We start from the raw sequence: 20,715 nt of genomic DNA, 5'->3' as shown, positions 1-20,715 counted from the left end.
TGTACCTAATCGTCACACCGTGAAGCGTAATTATTAAGAACAAACGTTTAAAGAATAACGGACCTTGTTTTACGGTTGATTACATCAAATAAAATTAATGTTACATTATTATCATGATGCTGGACATCATTATAGTTTGTCCACATGTAGTTAGGTATTATAATTTTATACAATAAGTAATTTAATGTGTAGTTTGCGTTGCTATTCGACACATTTTTAAGCGTTTCCGGTAAATAAAAACATTTAAATTGGATATATTTCGATGTGCTTGTGTAATCGTGAGTTCGGTGGCATGTTTTAGTATACATAGTTTATGATATAATAATATATATGTAGAGTTTTTGGTTTTTTTTTTTGTGACATTGAGATATGTATAATACTCCCACACGTCCGGAGAGTATTTGGTGAAATGTAAACAACATAAAATTATCCTAAGGTATAAGGTTTGAGTGGTTTGACAATTTTTAAATTTTTTAAGAAGGAAAATAAAATAGCTTCCCACCGAAACAAATAAATCTGTCAGCGACCTACAACGGGATTAATAGTGTTTGGTTCGGCGGTATCGTCCAATGACGAGGTAGTCATATTATAGTGTATAAACAACCTGAACATTTTTTACCACCATTTTTTAGTGTTATTATTACTTTTTTAACCAATAAATGTTATTATTCAGCCGAATAACAATATTTATGAAAATACGATAATAGTCTTTTGGTATAGTGACATTGTATATAAGGGGATTTATAGATTTTTTTACGTTATTTTTATTATATTAAATAGATTGTATAGGTACATAATAAAGTTTTACTCTCTCAATTTTGAGACAAGTATTTTATTTCTCAAGATTTTGAATACAATACACCCTTACCCTACATTGTACCTACATGTCCTACATATACACTTAATCTATTCATGACGACTTTATTGTTGATATTTATGATTAAAGGTTAGAATCAGTTCAAAATCTTTAGCGAGAATTTATTATCTTTTAGATGTTATGGTATGTTAACGATATTTATAAAATCGATACACTAAAAAAGTAATCTCTATATTTCACGTATCATAAAAAAAAAAATAATAGAAAATGATCAACATGATCGTGATTAAAGATTTGTGTTACATATCTACACGATCAGTTTATAAATATTATGGTTGAATTGAGTAATTGAGTAATTGAGTATATAATATATTATTTTATCGCGGTGTAATGGAAAAATATTAATATAATAATATGTTATACGTCATATTATCAAAAAATCTTTGTTTTAGTATTTTTAGTTCCGTTTTTCCGAATAAAACAATCATAATAGAAGGCGTGTAAAGAATAACACAATAAATCGATATGAACTTCGCGGAGAATTAAAGCATATAAAAACATATGACGATGGATTTTGGTGTAACGCATAATATTGTAACAAAATAATAATATACGATTTTCGGATGGGCTGGGTAAAGAAACAATGACAATCCGAACACTTGACCACAACGATGCAAATTTCCTTAAGAGAGAGAAACGATGATGGCGGTGTCCGTCTATAATATAATATAGCAGTGCATATCGCTGATTAAATTTGTGCGGCGTCAACGTTGATGATGTAACATCGTATGGCGACGGTTCCCGGTTTTTCAAGTATCCTCTGCACGGTATTTTTACATGTTATGCAGTTAGTCATTATATTATTAAAAATTATAATAAATATATTATATATAATATTATACATGCAAAAGTTGTGCAACGGCCACTACTAAAGTACTCAATGCTCACGGACCATGCCGCGTACATGTCACTTAGTGTGTGGACACACATGGACATGGATCGAAATCTCAAAATGGGGCCAGATCGATGACAGCACAGTTCACATACGGTGAAAAAAAATTTAAATAAATAAAATAAATAATATGATTTGACAAACTTCGAGGAATGTCCGATGAGAAATCGTGTGTCGGAGAAACCAATTCCCATGTTAATAACGATAATATATTATATATATACCTACATATGGAGTGTCAGCATAATAAATAAGATGGCGTATATAATGAACTTAGCTTATTGCATGTGGACCCTGCAGTTAACGAGTGTTTGGTAGTATTTGTATATATGGTATACCATAATATTATGCTATAATATAGTGGTCGAGTGCATTTTGAATGATGAAACGCAATAATAATAATAATTCGTTATCGGCACAAACTATTCCCATATTGTATCGATATAATGGTCGCGATCGATTGAAATGCATTAAAAGAAAAGATATTAGGCATTTTAAGAAAAGTTTTAAATTATCGACTATATATAAAATGTAATACATAATTTTAGTGTAGAGTTGTATTTTATAGTTCAAAAATGTATTAGACAGACGCCACCGGGACGTAAAATATATTATATATACATATATATATATATACAAGAAACTGTTAAAAGAATGTTGCGGTACGGTATAATATAGTATATATATTATATAATATATATAATATAGTAATATATCTATACACTATACTATGCTGGGTAAATATTATACGATTATTATCTTTCGATTTTGTTATTGACATTGTATGAACAATTTACCTATACGTATTGCGGCTGAAATAAAAAAATATATAATTCTGATAAAAAACACTATTGTATAATCTATAATATATACATTACATTAATTAATACAACAGCGTGTGTATAAGCTGTATTGAACGACCGATGCAAAGATTACTAAAATATAATAGATGTGATATATACTCCAGTTAGACTAATATTCTTGGCAAACTCAGCCTAATCCGAGGATCGCGAACATTTATTTTTTATTTTTCGGTGGGCGCGTTCGTTGTTATACGCGTTTACGCATTTGACGGGATCAAACATTATAATTAACTTCCGCTGAGAAAATATGACAAACGTAAGCGTTAAAATAAAACATCTGCCAAAAAATTCCACGAGTTCTATCTTAGGGGCACGGTTAAAAATGAATAGCTGGAACTTTTTCCAGTGTTATAATCTCGAGAATTAATAATAATGTATACATCGATGCAGGTCGCAGGCATAAACAATATTATTATCGACTGTAGGCTGCAGTATATGATCGACGGATTCATAATAACAAAATACATAGTGTAGGGTATAGGTTGAACAATTTATATATATTTTTGATGTAATATAATGCTTTTAATTTCACTGCTGTATGTACGTTGTAATATTTTAAGGTGCCTAGATATTAATAATATAGGCATTATTAACTTAATAGGTTGGTTGTAAATATAATTTGTTTTTATTTTATTGAAAGAAGGTAAATTTGATTTTTTATGATTTGCATACAAACGCTTTGTATAGGAGCAACAATTAGACTACTGTTACTAATATTTTAAACTGATTGATAAATATAATTTAAGTTTGACATATATATTCAGATTTATCAGTGTATTGTTAAAATTTTAGTTTTTAAAATATTCAAATTTAAAATACATGGTTTAAAATAGTTTTAGTAATGTTATATTTATCTAAAATATGTCGACCTAAATAATGTTTTTTTTAAATTTGTATCAGAAATACTTAAGATAAATAAATGTTGTTAACATTTTTAATTTAATATATATATATATATATATATATATATATTCGTGAATTTATAAAAAGAACATGATAATACCTATATTTTTTTTTGAATTGCTTCAAGCCATTTTATAATTGTAATAAAAAACGATCAGAAATCCACAACCGTTTTGCTTGTATTATTATGAAGTATAGCTACAATACCTACTACAGTTTAAAGGACATATTTAATGTATATACAGCTAGTAGATATAGTATATTAAAAAGGTAAAAGCTATTAAATTGAATTATGTTAATATTATGTCGTAATTAAGTAAAATATTATATGATCGATCAGAATTACTTAAAAATATTAATGCTATTTACTAGATACTTATTAAGTATACATATCAATATGCTTCCACATGTAAATTTTTTTGGATAACTTTTTCATATGCACTAAAAAATAAATACCTGATAATTATACATACTTAATTTTATTACAATTTCCACTTTCATTACATTGTGAAATATGAAAGTATATTTGTCTGTAAAATCTTATAATCTATTTTACATGCTATCATGGCTTTTAGATTCAATATATTATATCATGTGGGCAATACCATTATTTTAGTATCTAAGGTTTCACTTAAAAATATTTATAGTTGTATCGAAAATCATTTTAGCACGAAATACAATATGATCCGATGAAATATTAATATAAGACGTAGTAAAATAAAAATTTAAAAAAAAAATCCAATTAATGCTTTTAGGGAATCCCAGAGAAATGTTCTGCTTTTAACTGTGGAAAAACTAAACTTTGTCATTATAATTTTCTTTTTTTATTTGCCTCGTCGAAAATAATACGCTTCTCGTATAATATTATAGCCTAAAATTATGCAATTTTTAAAAATAACGTACGAAATATATTTCATTTATAGTATTATAGTAATGATAAATCAAAAAATCTGTATGTAGTTACTTTATGGAGTAGGTATACTCATGAGTACACAGTGGTCACCGCTTATTATGATTACGATTAATGTTATCAATCGTCTATTGTTATCGAAAAGTATAAGTATGGGCTGAATGTATACTTTTTTTTTATTTGCTTTTTAAAAGAATGTATACCTACTTATACCTATATGTGTAAATTATGCGGATTATTGTAATCAATACGCTGCATAATGTTATCAGAAAATTAGTTGAAAATCGATGAAAATATACCTACTACATCAAATTTTACTAAAGAAAGTATTGTGCATACTTTATCACAAACAAAACCTGGAGAAATTGAAAACGAAGAAATTGAGCTCGAGTCACAAACAGATACCGAAAAACATCCCAAGTTCTTTTGAAATGAGAGTGGCCCTACGAGTATTACGAAGAGGAGTGCAACAACACTCATCCGACTTAGAATTACAATATAAATACGAACATTTTATCAATGATATTTTAACGAAAAAAAAAGAAACAGACATCAATCAAAAAATTCTATTGTTCAAGTCAGTAGTAATTAATATTTATTTACATTTTATTTTATTTTTTTAATAATTTAAAATTTTGTATACTTACACTTTACATAATATGTACTTTAATATTAGTAATCAATAATAATAAATTAAATAATAACTTTGTGTATATTAAATTAAACACTAGGTACATTATTATTATTTTTTCAACTTTCGTTTAGTGTTATCAATCGGATTATGTTATCAGTTATGTCCCGTACCAAAGTGATTACATTAAGCGGCGACCACTGCAGTATTAATATAATATTATGATACACTCATCATAAGGAGTAAGGACTGGTCGATAAACTCTGCAGTGTAATATTGTTTCGGAGCATCCAGGAAGAGAAGTAAAATAATAGGCATAATGTGGGATCGTTGTAGACTTAATGAGTGATCAGTGATGGACTAAGGTGATGTAATGTAATAAGTTCGACGTGAATTGTGAGTCCGATGTCCACACAGTTCGGTTGCAAATCGCAAACCATCACATTGCATTCTTGCAAAATAAAGCTATATTTTTCGATGTTGATTTTGACAGCGTACCCTCTGCCAAAAAAAAAAAAAAAAAAACAGTATAAATGTATAATATAATATGCCTTATGATGACTATACTACAATAATGATAATATATTATTATACAGTTCTTAAGAACCAAAATATAAATAATATTATAGCTTCTATATTATTTGTGATATTTTGGGTATATCTGATGGCTGGTACATGTCTAGTTGTATTGCCGTTGTAGGTATATATCGAAGTTTTCGGCGAAATGTTCGCCATCGCGCTAACGGAGACGGCCTTTGTCACGTGTATTTTCTGCATACCTATCGTGTAATATATTAAACATGAACCCAATGTTAACACATAATTTTATACGTAGGTATACGGACCTGATCAGGACGAAATTTTTTTGGATTCAATTTGTACAAAATTTAACTATTCTAATATTACTTTCGGACCTAATACTCGGATGTAGGCTACATAGTACCTACCTACCTACCTACCTGTATCTGTATCCGAGTGCCTATACGATAATATAACACGTATGACGTAAATCCGAATGAGAAAGCATTTATGGATAAAATACGGGTAAGTATACATAGAGGAAACACTCCCGTTCGTAAATGCGCGTGCCTATTACGACGTCGATTTATCGCCGTTACTAATTTTAAAATTTATTTTTTCTGATGTACCGACTCATTTCCAACAAAGCATCCGAACATTTTAGGGATTGTTCTCCAACCGCCATGTCTCACGATCCAGTCGTCTATTAACCGTCCACATGGATCCCTCGGTGCACGAGTTATTACACAATAAGTTTGTGCTTTGTGCGCAGTATATAACTTAATAATATTATAATGTAATATGATAGGACGCCCATATGTACTTCACCAAGAGCTGAAATAACCACGTGTTATATCGATCTAATAATAACACACAGCAAGATTACGCTAATGTGTCATTAAAGTTTTAAAGGCGTCGTTGAAGTCGGACGAATCATGAATGTGTATTGTACTCAACGCCTGACTACTCGATACTACCTATATAGTTTGTTTTTTTTTTAAATTAATATTAATTATAAAGATTGGGGAATAAAAATCAACGAAACAAAATCCATCCATTGTACGTTCACACTAAGGCAAATAATCTGCCCTCCCATCTACCTCAACAATGTAGGTACCTCTCCCAACCGCCCAAAATGTCCGATACCTAGGTCTACATTTAGACCGCAAGTTAACCTGGGCAACTCACACCCACAACAAAAGACTCACCTTAAATAATCGCTCTCGCCAATTACGTTTTCTCCTCACATCACAACACATCAACTTAAAAATCAAGCTACTATTATACAAACTCCTACTCAAACCGATCTGGACATATGGTATCCAACTCTGGGGTGCAGCCAAAAAGTCCAACTTAAACAAAATTCAAATCTTCCAATCTAAATGTCTCCGTCAAATAACTAAAGCTCCTTACTATGTATTTAACGAAACTCTACATAAAGATCTACTAGATCTAGCCATCCCAACAGTCCAAAACGTCGCAAAAAATTTTTACAAACGCACACACTCCAAGTTCCACAGCCGTCGTAATACCCTGATTTCCGAGCTATCTCTACCAACGCTATTCCTGGTGACCCTAGAAGGCGTCTAAAACGTACCTGGTGTCGTGACTTACTAATCTAAAATTGTATATACCCCTACCTCCCCTTAATTTTGTAATCCCGCTCTCTATTACTAAAAAATTAAAATCCTAGTCTAAAATCCTAACCTTAAGTGCCTCCAATGGGTAGCTTCTTATCTCCAGACACTCAACCCATGTCACCTCCATAACATGCACTTATTGTAAAACAACATTTACAGATTGTGTATAAACGATAAAAAAAAAATAAAAAAAAATATTAATTATACTATATTTTTAATTTTAATAATGGCATATATTGCCTAAAATTTTGTAATTCAATCCCAAATATCGGTAGCATTTCTAAAATAACATGATATTGAAGTATTGAACTATACATTTCCTGTCACTACATTATTAATATAATATACTTAATGACGTATATTTAATTGAAAATCATCTAATTCATTGCTGGATTTTTTTAAATTTTATTTCTGTAATTATGAAACTAAGATTATCAGTTAACGCATTCATTTAATCAGATGTAACTTGTTATTGAAAATTTATTTTATCAATATATCATACACCTAGGCCTGTCATATTATCAATTGAAAATCTTAAATTATTTTCGATTTAGAAAATATATTGAAATATTACTGATCTAATGATCATGTAGATCGAATGTCATATTTCGCATTTAATTTATACTCGTGTAATTGTGTCTATTCAACGTTTTCAATTTCTTTTTACACACAACTTTTTATAAATTTAATTTTTTCATTTATAGAAATATATTACTGGTGGTTGTATATGTATATTGTACAATTGTATTGAACATTGGTTTTCGAATAATTTATTTTCAAATTAAATTTCTTTATGGACGGCTATTATTTATGTTCTATACACATAATACCTATAGGTACTATATTTAATATTGTCAGGCAGCCTCTAGGCAGAAACATTACACTTTGTATGCGCTTGTTTTTAACTTCTTATTAAACAGTAATCCAAACATAATTACAAGGTGTATTGTCGATTTAATTTAAAATTTGTATTCAAAGCAGTTTTATTTGATTACATAAACACAGAGGTCATCAAACAGATTAAACTGTCAGATTTGAGAAAATCTATTGGTCGTTTATACGTTCAGGTGTAGGTATTGAAATATTTTGATCTAAATTATTTTCTTTTTTCATTTATAAACAATAATTTTAACTGTGTTGAATTAATTGCAGATAATTCATTATTTTATTTTACTATACGTTTTATATTTTCTCTATGAAATGTAAATTTTATATATTTTACTCTTGTATAAATAATTTGTTCAAATTAAAAAAAAGTTTTTAAATTGTACTTTATTATTAAAACCGTGTGCATAAAAAACGATAAAGAATAGTTTTGATTTGTTTTCATAGTATATATTTTTGTAGTGAATTAAAAACTTTGAAATTAATAATTTGTATAATATTTAATACCATATTATAATAGAACGATGTATAAACTGACATTTTTCAAAACAACAATATTTTTTTAACGATGTTATGTTATACTGAAAATGTAACTAATTGTGCGAAAATGTGTACCGTGTAACATGATTATTATCATTATTATTTTACATCAAATTATCGTAGGTATTACCTGCACAGTCTGACGGGTATTGTGAAATCCTGCAACAACGATATTATTATTTAAATATTTAATTGAGCAGTAAGTTGTCAAGCGCCAACGATAACTGGAAATATTAATTACAGGTATAATATTTATCAACTTGGAACCGGCACGCGGTACCTATATACATTATTATGTTTATAAATACCTACCTTAAACCGCAATGGATTTTAATAATAATAATAATAATATGATATCGTACCTGGGTACATACGACGTGTATGCCGGATCGACTCGTGGTCGGAGTCCCGGTGAGAACTGAGAAGTATTTCGATACTAGGCGGATTATCGATCGCCTGGAATCCGTACACGGGAAAAAGAATTAATAATAAAATAATAATAATACGATATGATATTTTTATTATACACAATTTAATAATAATATAAATAATACGATGTGTGTACGAACGATGTTTATCGTACTCGGACACGCGAACGCGACTCCCCTGGTGATTTATGTTGTCTAAGCGCCGCCGCCGTCGTAGTATAATACTATTAAACTGTTTGGACCGCAACGGTAGTTGATTGGAATTTCATCTATGCATAGCACATCACATATTATTATTATTATCATCATCATACATTCATACACCCCGCTCGAGCGTTTGAGATAATTGATTTTTCAACGTTGACGTCTAAATTGCGTGATGCCTGGGTAGGTAGGCAGGTACTTTGGTATAGGTTAATACCTACAACCAGAGAGTGCCGGTATCGGGCATCTGTGTATAAAATATACTTGGAGCCGCGATGACGCGCATGAGATATAATAAATAATAGACGTGTACGAAAACACCACGACCACGATTAAATACAATATTATTGTAATTTTTCAGGATTTATCGAGTTGACGGCGTTTGTGCGTTTAATAATTGTTTTCTTATATTCTAAATTCTAATATCGTTATTTATGTCTGCGTGTACGCGTACACTGTGCGTGTAAGTGTGCAATGTCCATTCGTCTCCGAACGTTGTTTGATCACTGTAGAGGTTATGATATTATTATACCATATATTTTATAACGATCTCACATTCACGATATGGGTAATATAGGAATATTATTAAGTATTTTTGTTTTTTACTCCCATGGCATTATCGAGTGAAAATATAGTATGTACTGCTTTCAAACAGGACAAATTATACGTCATGCCATGTATTTATATAGAATACCCATAGAAAATATTCACTTTTTGGTATAGTACCTATACTTATACCGATAAAAACAATAAACATGCATGAGCCACACAGTAATATGTACACAATTCGCGTAAAATGTAGATTCTCAAAGTTATATATATATAACAATGAATGTCACATACTCACTTGCGCCCCCTCCACCATCACATTGCATAAATACTCTAATCATATGTTGTAACTCGTCTTCTGTAATCAAATTCAAATGATGAGGGTATTTTTTATAATTACTATTTAACTAATCGTATTTTGTTTTTAGGTGGTCAGTTGTGATGGTTCAATAGGTGGACCTCTAAAGAGATTTGACGGTTGTGGTGTATGCGGTGGTGACAATAGCACGTGTCGTTTAATTTCTGGTATTTTCACAAGACCAGACATGCCAACAGGATACAATTTAATTACCAGATTACCAAAATCTGCTTGCAATATTACCATTGACGAACTTAAACCATCAGCTAATAACATAGGTACATACATAATGAAGATAGTCATTCATTATAATTACTATGGTTACAAATGTTGCTTATTACTTCTCATATAGTAATAACTGTAACCACAACTACCTACTTAATTTATATGTTGAATTTTAATTTACTTTACATAAATTTAGATTTAATTTGAATATGAAATACGATTTTCAGCCTATTATATTACTGAATTCACCTATATTTACCTATTTATTTATAAGTATTACAATGCGGTAGGTTGAATTAATTTTTACCAAAAACATTGCATTTATTATATTATTAATATTTGATTATTAAAACAGCCTGTATTTATAATATATATTAAATATGTTATTGTTATTGACTTTTGAGAGTCAATATACATGATTTCTGTAGAATGGCGTAAATATTTTACATTTTTAACATTAAAATAAATAGTCAATAGCTTAAAATATAAAATGAAAAAGTTTTTGTATATAGGTATAAAATATAATAGCTAATAAACTTAAAAATTTTAATAACAGCAAAATACATATCTACCTAAAATCATCTAATTTCGCCTAAAATTTGAACTAAAAAAATCTAAAATGTTAATGTCTATAAATAACTCGAAAAAAGACAAGCCATTTGAAAACTTCCCGTTTTCCCAATATTTTAAAAAATACCAAGAAAATATCAGTTTGAGCTTCCCAAAATATCTAGAAGGTATCTTGATTTATCTTCCTACATAAAATATATTAAAGTTGAAAATCAAAGAATTGTTAGGCGGTGTTTTAATTCCAGCTTAGGTCATAGGTAAAATGCACATGATAAACAAATAAAAATAAATACTCAATAGTATAGAGATCATCTACATGGTATACAATAATATTATAATCAAATTAGGTTTTATGTTTAGATCGATGTTTATTGCATCATGCTTTATTATGATTACTGTTAAACGTACTCATATCTTAGGCATTACATATTATCATAATATTATAGTTCTTTCGAATACGGTTAATAATTGACATCGTACCAACTTACTTGCAGCGTTGAAACATACTGTTGGAGTATACATTTTGAACGGAAATTGGACGAATAGTTGGCCAGGAGACTACGAAGGAGCGGGTACGGTATTCACTTATCGGAAAGAAAACGGTAATTCGGGAGAATCCATATTTGCCTCAGGACCGCTATCAGAGTCCGTAGACCTCATTGTAATTACAACTCATAATATTATTGATTATTTGCACATTTGTATTGTTATTAATATTTCATTGCCGTCATTGTCGCGCGATTTGCGACTTGTCCCGTTTGCAGTTGGTGTTCAGGTACACGAATCCCGGCATCAAGTACGAATACAAACTACCACTAGACGCCCCTGCACAGGACGAGTCGATCACGCCACCGTTGATCAGACACCATTCGCACATGTCTGCATATCATCCAGGTATTGGCACATTTTTGTTATTTCATTTACAATACAGTGTGTTTCGAAACGATACATCCGATTTTAGTAGGCTATTAATTTAAATTTTGAAACGCCCTGTTTTGTACAATATAATATCTTGCACGCTAAGATAGATAACAATAATATAATACTGCTGACTCGGGTCGACTTGCTCATGATTGTATAATATAAATACAATAAAAAACGAACGGTCTCGAAATTCGTTTATCCAAACATCACACGTAGAAAATTATAACTACTAATTATTCGAAACCCAAAATAGTATTTGTAGATACCATAAAGTAATTACTCAAAATTTCGTAAAAAATGATCAAAAACAACCGTACATTTTACGTGCGTATTGTATATATTATATATATATATATAAGCGAATCTAAATTGTGTAACGACAAAATAACATGTAATACCCCTCCCCCCCATGAGGTGGCAGAAGTAATTCTGAACACAAGGGCTAGTTTTTGTTTCAGTTTGATATCATGACGTTATATTCTATCTCGGCACGTTTAGTCAATTTTTTATTTCTATCTGGTTTTGTTGCAGGAAACTATTTGCCGATTGGCGACGAAGTATATGCGACCGATAAAGGGTCGGAACTCGACAACGAAGACAAAACGTAAGTTAATAACATAATATTATATTATATTGTAATAGAGTTATTTCGTAACAATGCGCTGTGTGATATTACAACTGGCGTGAGTATAGCTAGAAATATTTTATTTCGCAGGAAATTCAACCAGGACCAACCACACGGAACACCGTCGGAGTATCAAGGATTCATTGGCGACGAAGCTGCAAAACCACGTAATAAAGCCAGGAAAAAAAAGTTTCTATGGAAATTGACCGGCTATTCAGAATGTACCAAGACTTGTGGTGGAGGTAACAAAACTTTCGTATAATTTAATGAGTTTTGACCAGTACCTCTTATGTTAATAATAAATAATTTACTAAATAATTAAAATATATAAAAATAATACGTTTTTAATAAAAACTTCGTTAGTAATCATAGCTCAACTTATGTAAGAGATAATTTTACAAGAATGCGTAATTTTAGATGCGTTTAAGTGATCAGCCGATATATGGGTAGGTAACGAGTAATGACATATATATTAAACTTTATCATTATACGAGCATGAACCAGTTGCGCCTAAAACAATATTTGTATTTTAGGTCAGTATACCAATTGCGCCGCTTAAATTTTAGGTCGTTACACCTATTGCGCCGCTTAAATATTAGGTCAGTACACCAATTGCGCTACTTATATTTTAGGATCCTTATTTTTACACGTACATATGTAAGTTACTACACGACGAAAAAAGTTACATATGTATATACACAATTAAATATAGCTAACTAATATACATTAAAATATACTTAATTTAAAGCAAAACGCATACGACATTACGGGAAAATACGACAAGCTACAAGCTGATAATATTACCTATCCCGACTCGACGTAAGGCGAAATATAAAATATTTTATTTATTATTATTAACGAACATATTATTATAAAGTATGAATTTGAGAGATAGATTACTCGTATAACAAGTTTTCATTATCATTAATGATCGTTATCCACCAATTTATCTGCCTAATTTGTACATTCCACACACTGTCTAATATACAGACATATTATATTTTTATATTTTTATGCATATTAATTATTTATTATTGACGTGTATCTATGTGTATGATTTGGTATAGATTTTTATTGTACAAATATTATTAATATTGACGTTTATTGTATAATTTTTTTATATTGACTGAAAAAATCTATTTATAATACATATTTTTATAAAGTATTTTTATATTCTTGGTTTAATGTAGAATAATATTATAAACCCTGAAAACAACTGAGCGCAATTAGTCTATCGAACCAAAAAAGATAGAGCGCAATTGGTATATCAAATGGTCATTTTAAGCACAATTGGTAAATTGTAATGTAAAATGTTATAATATAGAATTGATTTGAGGCTAAAATACATAATTAATTATTTATAATTGCTTATATCAATATTGGGCATTAATGTAAAACGAGATTTTATGTAATTGAAAAAATAATTTTATCATCTTAATTTTTATTTCCTGGCATTTCTCAGGTAAATATACATAAAATAACGTGTAACATACTTTAACTATTATACCTGCTTCATAATATAATATTTACAAGACGTTGTAGTATTATGAAAAACAAAAATATAGAAACATAATCCTAAGTTTTGTAACTTTAGGTTATGAAGGCAGCTAGAATGTTAGTATTATTATTTATTATAGTTAAGTTCAATAAAATATCATAAAGATCAGTTTTATTTTTACTTTATTTAATATTGTGTAGCATTTATGAAACTTTCGTAAATAGCATTGACTGCAATTTATGTATAATAAAATATAATATAGTGTTACGAATACTATATCCTTAAAAACAATTATACCTATCTAACAGTGATTTGTATTGTTCTTATGTTTGGACGTGTAAAAATTAACTGGGGAAAATTTTGTATTAATTAGTATAGGTATACACCTAGACACCTAGTATATGTTTTAACTTTTAAAATTTTTAAGTGGATGTGACCCGTTTTGTGTACATAACTACATCAAAGCAAAATTATTTGAAAATCATAATCTTTTAACTACTTTAAATTTTACTGTATAATAAATAAAAAACACATGGATATCATATTATTTTATAAAAGTCTATTACTTAATATTTAAGACAATGTTAGCGCAATTTTTGTTTCCTCTGTTAGACTTACGTGTAACATAGATTAGACGATTTCACCTGAAATAGTTTTTTCATGATTTTTAAGCAATCTTAGAGTAAAATATACCTATTACAAAAATTATAGAAGATAACATTTTTGAGGGTATGTCATATTGGTTTTTAATTTTGTTATTGTTTAACTTTGGATTCAATTTTCAAAAATAACTTGTTTGTCATTCCCTAAAAAGTATTATAGTCTATTGATTTTTTAATGAGTAATTTTACTTTAAGATTAAACAAATGATTTTGCATAAATGCATTTTGGCTATGTTGTGCCTTGTGCGTGAGCCAGAAAGTGAAAACAAACAGTGTGCTGACATCCTCTTAATATATTTTTAAATTATCCTGTCATAATTTACATTTTTAATTTAAATTTGTACTGCATTTATTAGTATGGATAATTTTAAATATAGTGAAACCTTAAAATACTGGGAACTCAATTGCTGGATTTTGTCCCTTATTGGAAGATGTCCGTTATTGATAGAGTTTGATTTACAAAACGTGTAGTTTACTCCCAAAAAGACGTCCACTATTCGAAGTTCCGCTATTTAGTAGTGACGGTTTAAATATAGGGGATGTTTCACTATTGCAGTATTGCTATGATTAGTGAACTCGTTTGCGCATTTGTAGAAATAAGTTTGTAGTAAATTTATTTGTTTTATATAACTACCCAGCATAAAGCTTTTATGATAAATTGAACATTGAATATATTAAAAAATATATATATAATATATAATACATAATATTGTGTTGCATAGTGCATACGAATTTCAACTTCATTAAAACGTTCGTACATAACATAACGTACATACATGATGGCTATACCTTATCGCTTATGTATAATGGTTAATTTTTTTGCCTATTATTTTGTGTCTATCACATACGCGATTAACGCGATTAACTCTGAATATTGCGCATTTCTCACAGTACTGACCTACACGTTTTTCACAGGATATCAGACGTCCACGATGGTGTGCATCAAAGAACACAACCAGCAGCAGCAAATTGTCGCAGACAAACGGTGCCACGGGTTGGAGAAACCGCAACCCCAGGTGCTCAGATGCAACGTGAAACCATGCGAGGCGCAGTAAGTACGCAATATAATAATGGTTAGGATCTTGGAGATGGATTTACTTACGAATACTTAGTATAATATTACAATAGTAAATAATAATAATAATTTACTATTTTTATTCACCTAAAGGTGGTCCATCACCGATTGGAGCCCTTGCTCAGTTAGTTGCGGTTTAGGAGTCCAGACCCGGGAGATGGCGTGCAGACAGCAAATCAATCCCATGCTGACTATGAATGTGGACGAGTCGGCTTGTCCGTCGCCAATACCGTCCAACGTCATCCTGTCCAAAGCCTGTCAAAGGCCGCCTTGTGATTCCATCCAATCCGACAGGGCCTCGCATTGGATCGCTGGCACTTGGTCCAAAGTTAGTGTTTTGACAATATCCCCAAACTCTAGCGCTTTTCAATATCCATTGGATTAAAAGTAGTTGTTTGGCCATATAAGGCGTGGGCAAACGATCGATTTGTGGTTTTGTTAACTAACGCGTTATCAAAAAAAAACTGTTAAGATTTACTTGACTAGCCGACTAGGTATTTATTTAATTTAACACTACAAGTGTTCAATAGTACACGAACAAAATAACAAGTGCAATAAATGTAAATAATTTTTATAACAATATTCCATAAAATATAATAACTCAACTAATATTTTTTTAACAATTACAATCGTTAAAATTTAAAACGTACACAACAAGGTTTAGAACAAAATCATATAGTTTTAGAGAACCTCAATATTAAACTTGGTACTTATAATAGTTTTATTCCTGGAATCACAAACATTTTAAGTATGTCAATAAGATTTGGGTAATAGATTTTATTGATATTCAACTCGCATAAAATGGATTGCACTAAAATAATTAATATTAAACGTCCATGTGACTATCTAAAATATTTAAGACAAGAGTACCTACTTCAAAGAACATATTAAATGCTTTGCCATTGAATTTCCAACCAAATCCTCCAACATCCTATATAGATTAATTTATCAATATAAATTATATATTATTTTATTTTTGAAACGTATGGTAGTTTTCAAAATATATTTAAATATAAATTTACCACATCTATACGGCTACAGGTACGAGGTTATATTATTATACTATTTTGTTACTACAAACTAATTAATTGGTTTTGTTTTTCAGTGTTCCACGAATTGTGGAACTGGCATCAAGTCAAGATCGGTAAGCTGTTCTTCGGCCAATGAAACCGAATGTAAGCCTAACGAGAAACCAGCACATCAGACCACCTGCGACATGGGACCTTGTGCGATGGCCCTTTCCAATACTGTTGGTTCGTGGATTTTATCGGATTGGTCGCAGGTATTACAAATTATAATATTATTATAATGAGATATTTACAAAATATACAGACTAAAATAAATTAGACATTAAAATTATATGTGTCAACAAAGATTGATGATATAATTTTAATTTTAAATGTTATTTTATAATATTTTAGACATATGATGTTAATTATTGTACTATAAATCTTACGTGTGTGATATTATGTATTTATTTCAGTGTTCAGAAACATGTGGCACAGGTACTCAAACTAGAAAGGTTTATTGTTCACTAGGAATTGATCGCGAGAACGCATGTGACCAATCAATAAAACCAGAAGCGAGCAGAGCTTGCCTGAGTGACAAAGATTGTAGTGGACTGTGGTTTACAGGACCTTGGTCGCAAGTAAGATTTTAAAATATGTAATGATTTGATTCCAGTATTTATTAATACTAATTCGTTACTTGTTTATTTTGCGTTTATAACTTTTTTTTGGCAATATTTTAGTCTTAAAAAGTCTGCAGTCTAAAGTGTTATACGCATTTTTTTTTAAATTAATATTATACTTAAAACAAATAAAATCTTCATTCTAAATATTGTTCCACTCACATATAGATAAAATATTGTAGGGATCAAAATTTCGGAAAATTTCGGTAAAAAACAGTTTTTTTCCCAGAGCCCCAGAAAATATTGAAAAATTGGAGAATATTCAAATAATATATTTCCGAAAAAAACCGAAGTTTTCGGAAAATTAAAAAAAAAGTATATTTTGGAAAATTTCCGAAAAAAAAACAGTTTTTTTTTCACAGACTCAAAGAAAATATGGAAAATTTAGAGAAAATTAAAATAATATATTTTACGCTTAAAATTATTTTAAAGTACCTATATTGAAAGTCCAGTATTAACATTCAACGACCCAACGGTATTATCATTTATCAATACGGCGCGCGACGTAGTGCATACGATCGGTTATCATAAATTACTGTACTATATTATTGGATATTTGTTGATTGTTCTAAATATAACATTACCCACATTACCCATTATATGTATTTTAGTATTGGTAATTGGTAGTTGGTATTTGGTACTATTTGCCTGAATAGTAGTATTGCACTATTGTAGTATAGTAAATATTAAATATAATAAACAATAATTATTGTAATCGTGTAACTAAAATAAAAATAAATACTACACTGAATACGAATAAATAGTTATAACTTATAACTTAGTGTTAGTATTACTTACCTAATGATAATAAATAAAAGACATAATATTTTAATATAACCTGAAACTACCTATAGAATCCTCAAATTCATCCATTGTGATGAATTAATGCATTATCAATTGAGAATTATGTTTATTCTAATTTAATTTGATAGTTTCCAATGATTTCCATGATTTTTTTATCTTTATTCTTTTAAATTATTAAAAGAAAAAATATTTTATTTTCCAATTTTTCTGGAAATTTTAAATATTACCAATTTTTCTCAATTTTTCCGAAAAAAACCCGGTTTTTTCAGGTATTTTTCGAAAAACATTTTTTTTACGGAAATTTTGATCCCTAAAATATTGTGTTATAATAATAATAAATAATAATAGAAAATAAAAAATTTTGTGATACAAACAAATAATATTTAATATTATCATATTGTTAAATAATTAAAAGATGAACAATACAAATGTTTTTAGTGTTCTGAAATGTGTGGTTGGGGTAATCAAACAAGAACTTCGGTTTGTATGTCTTACGATCAAAGAGAATGGAAAGTTGTTCCTCAGAGCCAATGTTCGGGTAAAGAAAAGCCGTCCACGACCATGTCGTGTTTCACCGAAAACTGCAATTCTAATTGGTTCACTTCAGAGTGGCTACCGGTACAGTAGAGTTTATACTGATTGGACTACCGATGAAGAAGGATGTCTTAAAATGAATTATTATTATTATTATTATTTTACTTTCAGTGCTCGAGGTCGTGCGACTTGGGTGTTCAGAAACGAGATGTCAAGTGTCTCAATGAAGTATTAAAACCATCGTTAGAATGTGATGAATCGAACAAGCCACCAGCCAGACGTTCTTGTAGCTTAAGTCAATGCGTCAATAGTTATTCAGGTAACTATAAACGGATATTACTACTTAGTAATTTGCAATAATAATAATATGCGTGTAGTTTATTGATTACTAAAATTGTTTCTGTTTAACTTCACGTATTTTATTATGATTAGTTTCATATTTTGGTAGAAATTAAATTATTTTTGAAATCTGATTTTCAGCTGCAGTGTCAAGTGAAGAAAGTCGAATCGAAAGGGAGAACAAGCCAATATCGACCAGTACCCAACAACCTTCAGATCAAGGTTAAATTGTTTTTCCTATAACTAAAATCAATATATTGTACGCTTTAACTATAAATTCATAATATCTTTTATCCATATTTTCAGATGATTCCAAGTGTGTGGACATTCAACACAGAAATTGTAATTTTGTCGCCCAAGCCAGACTGTGCTCTTACAAGTATTATAAAATTTCATGTTGCAATTCTTGTCGAAACAAAACATAAATTAATCACAGTCAAAACACACTTACGTACAATTTGATTTTCATTTTTAGACATCATAAACACTGCTAGTTAATAATAATATTTATTATTCGATCAACGTGAAAAAATAGTACTTACCTATTTTACAGCACAATATTTCTGTACCTATTATTTATAAACTTACAATTAAACAAATTTAATTTATCAAACACGTCAAATATACAAGACAATATTTGTGTATAAACAATGATTATTGTGATAAATTAGCTATCGTGTAAGTATTAAATGTAAAAATGTAAATTTACTATTAAGTTATTAAAAATATTACATTTAATGTCAAGAAATCGAGTGAGTCAAGAATCTCTAAAAATTCAACGAGATTAGTGTAATCATAATAATATTAATCTATAATATTCGAATGTGTTTTCATCATTATTATTAATTTGTTTTGGATTAAAATCTACACAATTCCAAAAAAAACACACTGAATTTTTTACAATTTCGGTACGTATAGAAAAACTATTTAAATCTTATTAATTTTAGTACGATTTAAGTAGGCAGGTAACAATCTTTTAACTCATTTTTAGTAGAATATACTATTTATATGTATGTACTCGTATATTGTGTGTTTTAATATTTAGTATATTATAATTATGTGTGTTACACAATTTAAATTTAATTATTTTAAAATAGGAATACACAAAAATTTTTTATTGTTCCTATTCGATTACCTAATAAATCTAATGTAATTTTTTTTAAATTATTTAATAATTAGTATTATGTTTATTTTAAGTTATAATTAGATTATTATGATTTATAATATTATGCAAGCATACTATATAGGTATTATAAAAAATAATATACGACAGCTGATTTTAGTTTGCTTAAATCAAATTTAGATTTAAATGATTATTTCCCAGTATTTCCATAATAAATGATATGATATGAATTACAAGTTTACCTATAAATATACTATACCTACATGGCTACATACCTTGTTCAGTCTTTTTTTTTAAATTAGCTTTAAGATTCATAATAATATAACGCAGATGATATCTGTTTTTATAGTCTACTAAAATTGAAGAACTATATTATACTTTCAGACGAAACGCGACCAGAAAACATATTAACACAAACATATAACGTAACGTGTGTAAAATAACTCC

The 20,715-nt window shown here is 29.1% G+C and overlaps 1 protein-coding gene across 2 annotated transcripts in view; it reads left to right on the top strand.

Annotated features, from left to right (window-relative positions):
* The window catches only part of LOC107171647 (thrombospondin type-1 domain-containing protein 4-like), a 66,952-nt gene extending 46,559 nt beyond the window's left edge, over nucleotides 1–20,393 (top strand). Inside the window, exons 7-19 of one of the 2 annotated variants that reach the window (XM_089220480.1) lie at nucleotides 10,270–10,477; nucleotides 11,489–11,655; nucleotides 11,759–11,888; nucleotides 12,450–12,522; nucleotides 12,634–12,785; nucleotides 15,619–15,754; nucleotides 15,872–16,106; nucleotides 16,884–17,060; nucleotides 17,262–17,426; nucleotides 18,711–18,890; nucleotides 18,978–19,125; nucleotides 19,287–19,367; nucleotides 19,452–20,393. In XM_089220480.1, the coding sequence (XP_089076606.1) occupies nucleotides 10,270–10,477; nucleotides 11,489–11,655; nucleotides 11,759–11,888; nucleotides 12,450–12,522; nucleotides 12,634–12,785; nucleotides 15,619–15,754; nucleotides 15,872–16,106; nucleotides 16,884–17,060; nucleotides 17,262–17,426; nucleotides 18,711–18,890; nucleotides 18,978–19,125; nucleotides 19,287–19,367; nucleotides 19,452–19,570 (1,971 nt within the window). In that variant the 3' untranslated portion in view covers nucleotides 19,571–20,393. The remainder of the gene's footprint in view (nucleotides 1–10,269; nucleotides 10,478–11,488; nucleotides 11,656–11,758; nucleotides 11,889–12,449; nucleotides 12,523–12,633; nucleotides 12,786–15,618; nucleotides 15,755–15,871; nucleotides 16,107–16,883; nucleotides 17,061–17,261; nucleotides 17,427–18,710; nucleotides 18,891–18,977; nucleotides 19,126–19,286; nucleotides 19,368–19,451) is intronic. The other variant, XM_089220481.1, reaches the window with a different exon arrangement.
* The last annotated feature ends 322 nt before the right edge of the window (nucleotides 20,394–20,715 follow it).

Source organism: Diuraphis noxia, unplaced genomic scaffold (assembly GCF_037042655.1).
Source record: "Diuraphis noxia isolate RWA-SAM2 unplaced genomic scaffold, SU_Dnox_SAM2 contig0002, whole genome shotgun sequence".
Taxonomy (NCBI): Eukaryota; Metazoa; Arthropoda; class Insecta; order Hemiptera; family Aphididae; genus Diuraphis; species Diuraphis noxia.
The sequence above is the reverse complement of the archived record's forward strand: the minus strand, read 5'-3'. Positions and strand labels throughout refer to the sequence as shown.